The sequence below is a fragment of the Epargyreus clarus genome, unplaced genomic scaffold (genome assembly GCF_041222505.1).
Source record: "Epargyreus clarus isolate Ecla_fem2 unplaced genomic scaffold, WU_Ecla_fem_2.2 ptg000012l, whole genome shotgun sequence".
Classification (NCBI taxonomy): Eukaryota; Metazoa; Arthropoda; class Insecta; order Lepidoptera; family Hesperiidae; genus Epargyreus; species Epargyreus clarus.
Window position 1 is genome coordinate 9,700,604 of NW_027332220.1, and position 8,706 is coordinate 9,709,309.

Genomic DNA, 8,706 nt, shown 5'->3' on the forward strand with positions numbered 1-8,706 from the left:
AAGCTGGAACGCCTCGACCCCACACCCAAAACAGAACACAGCAGCGCTTAACATTACTGTTATTAGGCAGATATAGGTGTGGCGATGGTGCCACAGGAGTCAATCTACAAAGGTTTCTACCACCTTCAAAACACATTAGAAATAAAATAACTTGTTACTGTTTACAAACACTATTTATTTACATTCATAACAACTATTTGAACTATGCATTACTTTTAAATAGTAAAAATCTATCTTAAAAATAAGTACAATTTTATCCACCTATTAGTTACTAACCTATTTCTTATATTAATTTAGAACAAATGACCCTTGTCCTAAACAAGGAATTTCTAGACTAATTTAAGATTTATTTGAATAAGAACACTTTATGATGCTATGTGGATATGCAGTTTTTCAAAATTCGAATTGTGTCCTTTCTGAATTCAATGACAGATGAGTTGCTGATGCTGAGAATTAAGTTGAAACACTTTAATCTTTAATTACCAAGGAAATCTTAAATTATTTAGTCTAAAATCATCCGCATACTACTAATACAGTAATGATTAAGAACAGAGAAAAACTAAAATTTCTAAGAAGCATAAAAAACATTTTTATATAGATGTTCTTATATAACAGAAATAGCAAACAAGCAGTCCGACTTACAGTAAGTGGCAACTGCCATGGACATCTGTAGTCACCTCCGATAGGATTACAATCCTAACTGAGGTCAGGCACGGATGGATTACTGCTCTTTAGGACTAAATTGTAAAATTATCTCCATTTTATGACACCCTCCAAACCAAAACACAGCAGTATATTAAAACACTTTTAATACTTCTTTAAACAGCACATTTGACACCTGGTTAAACTCTTTTGTCTGCTGAAGGCTACACACTACTTCCTTTGTTAACATCAATTCAATAATCACCTATGGCAATTCATTCTAGTGACGGACTTTAATTTGACAAGAGTGCTGTTAGCTTTGAAAGATAAGTTCCATTGACTATCACACCGAAATTCAACAGTTTTTCAACATCAAATTGTTCCTTCAAACTATGGATTTAGATGTCAAAAACTAGGTGTTTGCGCCAAATTGGTAGACTCGAGCAGGCTAGCAATTTCGCACAATAAATGATGATGACCCTAAATAAATGAGCTCTAAGGCAAAAATAAGTATGGAGATGATACTAACAGTCGAACCACACAGACTCTACTACCTTAAAGTAATTAAAAAACAAACATGCCACTACACGAGACTTATACAATTTTATTAGCCTATTACATAAGTGGCCCCAAGTCACACAAGAGTTCACAAGACCTTTCAATGTCTATTAAGTCACTTTAGAAGCTTGGCACAGTTCACCACCGTCGGTAGTAGCCACTGTGCCTTCTTAAATCCTATAACTGTGGTTTCACGTCCTTGTTGAGGATGAGCGCCGGGTTCTGCATGTCGAGCTGGCTTTGCGCGATGTCGCTGAGTGCTCCCTGAATCTTCTCTAGTAGTTGTTCTCCTTGACGCACAACCTATAAATATTTTTTTTATTATTGTCTATTGAATTTTTTAAATTTTTAGAAGGTGGTAGGTTTGACTCCGGCAGCACTACACATATTTCAGCCTAATTTAGGGTTAATTACAATGGTTTGGAAGCTGTTCAGAGGCATTCCAGCTTACGGTTACAGCGGATCTCTAGACGACCTCGGGTAAGAAACTAATCTTATCTGGGGTTAATTACAGATGTCCATAGGCGGTAGTAGCCACTTACAATCATGTGTACCGTATGCTCAACTGCTACTCCTATATTATAAAAAAATATTAATGGGGCTAAAACTAATAGTTGGGAGTAGAATAGCAGATTAATAAGTTTCATTTGTCTGCAATTCTGCCGAGCTTCTGCAAAAGAAGGATATCTAACTGACTCTAGAGTCAGTTAGATAGAATAAATTTACCTCTTCTAATTGTTCTGCTGCTTCCTTATTCTCAGCTTCCAGCCGCCTCAAGCTTTGCACTTGTAGCTCTGTGGAGCTCTCCTCACTCGGCAGTGACTCTATCAGGGTGTCGATATCCTTCGCACACCGAGATATGAGCGTCGCGAACAGCATAGCATAGTCCTCCTGATTCTGCTGCTGTTGTGGCGTTTGGGAACCGCTCCGGTCAAAACCGGGGAACTTACTCGGCGTCGAGAACTGTTGGAGAATGCCGATGCTATTGCAGAAGTGTTCTGCTTGCTGCAAGAAACGGAATTAGGTTACAAACTTAATCTAGTAATTGCAACTCTAATACAATTAGTATCGTTTCATACCTGGTTTATTGTGTCCTGCAGTTGGGTGAGGCGGTCCGCCATGACGAAAATCGAATTAATTTACGATCCAAAATACGTATGAGCAACTGCAAAACTCCAAATTTATGATTACAGGTTGACAGATGACAATCTGGTTTCTGACAAACGTTGAATGAAAGACTAAACTTGGATTAGACGTTTAACATTTATTTTATCTGTGGTAGCATAGAGTATAAATCACGTAGTTGAAATATGCCCTAAGAGTGTTAGGAATTCCGATCGGTTAGAACCTTTGAGTTTGCGGAGGGACATAGGTTCCCTCTGTGTGTTCTACCGGCTTTACAATGGTGGGTGTTCCGAGGAACCATTTGACCTGGTACTTACGTCACCATTCCTCCATCGCACCACTCGCCGAAGGATGAAGTTCCATCCACACCAACTGGACTCGTGGCGGTCCTCCACGGTTCGGTTTGCACGGACGTTCTTGCCGCGGACGTGGGGCTCTTCAAAAAAGGTGCAAAAAGAGCTCTCATACAAAGCCGGCGATGCATTGGCGACTCGTCTGGTGTTGCAAATGTCCATAGGCGGCGTTGACTACTTTCCATCAGGTAGCACGTCTGCCTAATCGTCAGGTTAAACGATAAAAAAAAAAAAAAAAAAAAAAAAAAAAAAAAAAAAAAAAAAAAAAAAGGTCTGCCTTTTCGTTTATTATGTATTTTATAAATTATAACTGTACGCTATTTGTCGACGCCGAAAATTCGGGCTATTTCCTATCCAAGTCAGGAAATTACTATCTAACGGTCTACGTTGGATGTCTATCCAAGATTTGCAATATTATCTGAAGTTTAACATCTTTACTAGTGCAGTAAAATCTTAGAAAACTTTTTTTATATCCAAGGATACAACTAAAGTTTATTTTTTTTTATAATATCGGAGTAGTAGACGAGCATGCAGTACTCCTGGTGGTAAGTAGCTACTGCCGCCCGTGGACATCTGTAATCAACCCCAGATAGGATTCTATATTTCTACCTGAGGTCGGCCACAGATGCACCGCTACCCCTGAAAATTAAGCTGGAACGCCTTGGAAAAGTATGTCTCTCTTACCACACCCTTCAAAACGGAACAGCAGCGCCAGACACTGCTGTTATTAGGCAGAAATGGTGAGGCGGTGGTGCCGCCGGAGTCCAATCACAAAGAGTTCTACCACCTTCAACTAAAACATAACAAAGAAAAAACTGAAAAACTTAACTTTATACTTGATATACTCGGGTGATATGTCTCATTTGTTTAGCAAGAAAACATGTTTCTAATAACATACTTCTTTTTATTCATATAAGCAGTACCTACCTATACAGGCATAGTCTAGGAGAAAAATGAAAATATCACAATCATCAAATTTACAATTTATGCATGTAGGGATTTGCAATAAATAACACTTATAATTACAAAAATAAAAATTAGAGCAAACAACAAAAAATAGCAAATAATTAACGAATCTCATACTTATATATAAATTTTAAACTTATCAGATTAGGTGTTACATAACCTTTACTTTGGTCAAAATTTCAAATATTCCTTAGACATATAATTTACATTTTACCGAGTACATAATCTACACAAAAGTAGTCAATTTAGCATTTTGTAAAATAATCTAATGACTGTTAATAATACTATAAAACACGCAGAATAGATAACCAAATAGATTCCAAAAATAACACGTACCTAAGTTCTGCTATTGTACTATTCAATTTTGACTCGTTATATCGAGCGCTTGTCCAATCAATTTCCTGTTCCCTTAGAGGAATGTGACCTCACAAACGACCTCAATAAAATAAACAACAAACATTGGAAAAAATGCATGTAGCGACCTTTTCTACTTCACAAGACATAGCGCCACACGTATTCTGAATCACGCTATCAACATTTTCTAAAACAAAGTTTTGTCCGACACTTATTTGGAATCTATTTGGCGACCTCGTCAATGACTAGATAAGATGAAAATAGTAACTATGTATACATGAGTAATATATGAATATCTATTATATATTTATGCAACACACAAGCGTTATTATATACAACAAGAAATAGATAAAGTAATTGTACCTACGTACGGTAAATTTAAAAAATCAATACACAATGCAACTCGATTTTGTTGAATAACTAAGTAGTAAGGCTTTATACAAAATTGGATGCGCATCACGCCATCAACAATGTGCGTATGGGCTTATAGCGATTTGAGACTCACAAAAATAATGGTAAAGGGTAGAAAATGTATCAATTAGCTTTAAATCGCGCTTATTACTATTTTAACAATAATTAATTAAATAAATAACAGGCAAGTACAGAATTTTCAGTTTTTTACACTTAAATTTAAGATTTAAATCGATGCAAGTATTCAGCAGATTCAGGTAGGTCATAGGCGCAACTTTCAGGGGATCATTTTGCCGTCCCACATAAAATAATTATGTAATCTATATTACAATGAGTCGGCAAAAAAATAGGTCGCCAAAATTCACAAACTTGATTATTCACTATCCATCTTTCCAATTTTTTTACCAACATTCTAAATTTGACCATATTTAGGCAGTATTGGCCATATTTGGAACTTGTGGCAAAAATTTATTGCGATTACTAACGGGCACAGGATAGATTTTTTGATAGAAAAAATGTTGAAATTCATATGTCTCTAGGGACGCTTATGACTCTAATTACAACTCTGTACTTTAACAGCACAAAACATAGAAATTACATAGCTCGAAAAGCTTGCAATAATAAATATATCTGCTATGTTAAATTAAGTAACTATTTACAGATAGCAACAAATATATAATCTAATGTACAGTTATAATCACTCGTGGACTAGAAAGTTTAAATAGTAATAATAACTAGACATACTTTAATTAATACTACTGGTATTGTACTGTTCCATTATAAAATGGATAAATTACTTACACAATTACATTATTGTACTAATTATGTAAACATTTGGTGCTGCAATGTTGAAATTAATTTATTTAAACATGATTTATGTTACGAATGGCTTATTATAAGCAATCAAGTGTACACTGTAAACTATATAACATAGATAGTAGCATATAATTGTTAAGTGAAGTCAGTAAGTACCTAATTTTTTAATATTGGGATCAATTGGGATAATACCAGTGCTTGGATAAAACCAATGATTTTTTTTAAAGATTAAAGAAAACAAGCATTCAGTCTTCCTAATGGTAAGTTGCCACAACCGCCCATGGACACCTCTGTTCTATATGATGTGGTAACAGATTACGAGCTTCATATGGAACAGAGGTTCTGGCTGAAGGTTTATGCTTGAATAATATGAGAAATAGTCTAGTACAGCCTTTTTTACAATTGCCGACATCATACCCCACGCCATAAAAATGATGCATACATCTATAATATTGCCAATTTAAAAAAAATCGTCAATTAGCCTGCTATTCGATTCATACACTTTGAAGTCAGCGCTGATAATACCCCAACTGACCTTCATTTACAAATCAAATATAAAACCAATATAATTTCAACATACATTCATTGTAGACAAGTTTCTACAGTCTCAATTATATTATATTAATATTTTGATTATAATTCATAATTGAAATCAATGTCCTTTACAAATCACTAATATAGAATTTACATTAACTTAAGCCATACCTTAAATATATAGCAAAGTAAGCATACTAAATGGATGCTAAAACTTAGTCTAAAATAGAATTAGAAGAGTCAAACATAACGTTTAAAGCCAAGAAGGAACATGATATGCTGAGCAGACAGATACAGATATGAAGATGCACAACACATTGTTAAATGGACTTAATTAACAGTCTTATAGGGTGAAAACCATTACACTATCCTTAGTATATAGGAAATATACAGAAAGTGCGAATAATAAAACAATGCAAAAGCCACTGGTAGCTCAATGGTAATAATTATAAATCTGTAAGTAATGTAATGTAAGATCTGACACAGTTCTGTTTAAATTAAGAATCCATTTATTTTGATTAATGTATTAGATTTTTTTTATGACTTAAAAGACTGACACTTTGAGGAAAGTTACAGGTCTGAGGTCTCCATCGTCATAACATAAGTCTACAAACTAGAACTTGTCAGTTACTATAGACAATAAAAAATAGTAGCATAATCAAAGGTTGTACAAATTGACATTAAGCCTAGTATACCAACTGTTTTATGCTGTTGTAAAAAATAATATATTCCTCATCATTGATAATTTGGTGCAATTTCTGTATATTTATTATATTCTAAGTCACTATCATAATTATTGTGTCGTTCATCTTAAAATTAGTGCAATCTACTAAAGATGACATGTGACATGGCAAAACTTAATTTTTAATTAAAACAATGATATTCTTTGGTATCACATACCTATTCGACATGAGATCATGTGATCACTTAGCAATGACTAGTAACAAATTGTAAATATCAAACGGTCGAAGTTAGGCTTAATTCACATCTGCAATCAGAGAGTGTCAGATGTAAGGTGTGTCAGACGAAATAGTATTCTATGATACATAGTGTTATAATGTAGATATATATCTACTATAACACAGCTATTTAGACTTGGGTCATAACTAACAGAACCTGTTCCCATTTTCAGCTACCTTGCCCCAAAGAACAACTCGGGGATGAAAAATGCAATCTTAAGAAAAAAGTGTAATAGCAACAGTTTCTTTGCAAATTCGAAAAAGAAGGAACAACAGCATCACAAATGATAGAAAGTTCTGTATTTTTTTTATTTATACCCAAAATGCAAGTGTCCAGTTTTCAAGTATAATTAAAATGGTCTGTCATAAACTGAATAATATGATTTTGTCAGTCACGGCTTATATCTGACACTTTCAATTTGCATAGAAATAGATGGGGCCTTATTTAGCTAACACACCTAATTTACTCCTCAGCTGAGAGTCAGCCGGTAGAGCCAATGCCCATTTCCTGAGCCCAACTAGCAAAACAGAACACATCACCAAGATGGCTCCGAGAACAGAATACTTATTGGGTACTTCATTGAAAAACATAACCTGCCATAGAAACGCAAAGACGATGTCGGCGGAACGAGCTATCGCTACTGGGCCTGCTTGCTCCATTTGCAAAGACATTGTTAGCAATATCTGCCCCAAGTAACTAAAGAGGGCCAGGCATACCACTAAGAACCTGTCAGCGCCACAGTTCGGCATACACAAGAGACCAAACACAAAACAAAAGAAGAATGTTTGCAAAATGGCAATAGCTCCAAAATTTGTCATTATTACAGAAAAATGTAGACCTTTCAGTAGTCTCAGTAAGACGTAAGCGTTAGCGCCAAATATTGTAGACACAAAGGCAGCCATCGCACCTCTTAGCACATTGATATCTGTATTCGCATCTGGTTTGGGCTCTTCAAATAGAAACGGTGGGTGCGTTATTAATACTACACCCACTAACGTGAGTATTATGGAGATAGTATTCCAGATACCGCAGGGCTCGTTCAAGAACACCCTAGCGAATAGCGCAACAAACACGGGCACCGAGAACACTATAACCGAAGCGTCGGCTAACGGCATGTTCCGGAAGGCGTAGAAACTTAACATCAACCCCACCGTGCCGACGAGGGACCGCAGCGCGAGCAGGAAGCGTTTACCTTTCGGGAATACTGGTTGCTCCGTATATATCACCACCGGTATTGTCGGTAGTAGCACCCCGATGAACCGGAACATCGCTAGCTGCATCGGGTCTATGTTCACCAAGCTCTTCACGATAACAGAACATAGCGAGAAGAACAGCGACGACAGAGTCGCCAATATTAATCCGAGATACGGACATCGTTTTATTAAAGGTCTCTTGTTTTCCATCAAATTCGGAACAGTCTCATCGCCGCTACCTGACAGGTCTACTAGGTGCTGAAGTTCTAAGTGCTCTGGCATAGCTTCGTTACCTGCAATAATTGCAATTGGTCAATACCGTACAAAGGAAGAGTAACCAACTTTAAATAGGCGTAGACATACAGATGTACCGATTGATTCACACGAAATTATTAAAACTATTCCGTTATTTATTCGTCATATTCCATTATGTGTGATTGTTACACCAATTTACATAAATTGGTAAGATATTTTCAATGCAAAATTCATCTATAAAATTAGAATGACATTATCGACTGACATGATATGACCTAAATGTGAATGACATTCATTGAAATGTCAACGGATTTGACATAAAATACATAGAGTCCTGTTAAAACTACTGCATTGGAGTATTTTAACATAAAACATTATACTCTGCCACATTACATCCAAACAATATTATATTATATTTTTCTTTTATTTTGTTATATAGTGTTAATAAAAATAACATACTGGTGAGTGATAATAAATAAATTTAACTATCATCTGATTTCTTATTTATATTTTGATATTAAAAAGATCGTAATTACTAA

At 35.4% G+C, this 8,706-nt stretch overlaps 2 protein-coding genes across 3 annotated transcripts; both read right to left on the reverse strand.

Annotated features, from left to right (window-relative positions):
- Positions 1–151: 151 nt before the first annotated feature.
- Positions 152–2,440, reverse strand: MED21 (mediator complex subunit 21). The gene is made up of 3 exons (XM_073078494.1): positions 2,280–2,440; positions 1,927–2,205; positions 152–1,503 (listed from the first exon to the last, which is right to left on the reverse strand). The coding sequence occupies exons 1-3, from the start codon at positions 2,319–2,321 to the stop codon at positions 1,378–1,380; spliced, it is 447 nt and encodes a 148-aa protein (XP_072934595.1). The 5' UTR covers positions 2,322–2,440; the 3' UTR covers positions 152–1,377.
- A 3,794-nt stretch (positions 2,441–6,234) lies between these two features.
- Positions 6,235–8,447, reverse strand: LOC140746372 (solute carrier family 35 member G1). 2 transcript variants are annotated; one of them, XM_073078496.1, is made up of 2 exons: positions 8,284–8,447; positions 6,235–8,205 (listed from the first exon to the last, which is right to left on the reverse strand). In XM_073078496.1, the coding sequence occupies exon 2, from the start codon at positions 8,192–8,194 to the stop codon at positions 7,160–7,162; it is 1,035 nt and encodes a 344-aa protein (XP_072934597.1). In that variant the 5' UTR covers positions 8,195–8,205; positions 8,284–8,447; the 3' UTR covers positions 6,235–7,159. The 2 variants fall into 2 exon arrangements, with proteins under 2 accessions (XP_072934597.1, XP_072934596.1); XM_073078495.1 differs by having other exon boundaries at positions 8,276–8,447.
- Positions 8,448–8,706: the final 259 nt, after the last annotated feature.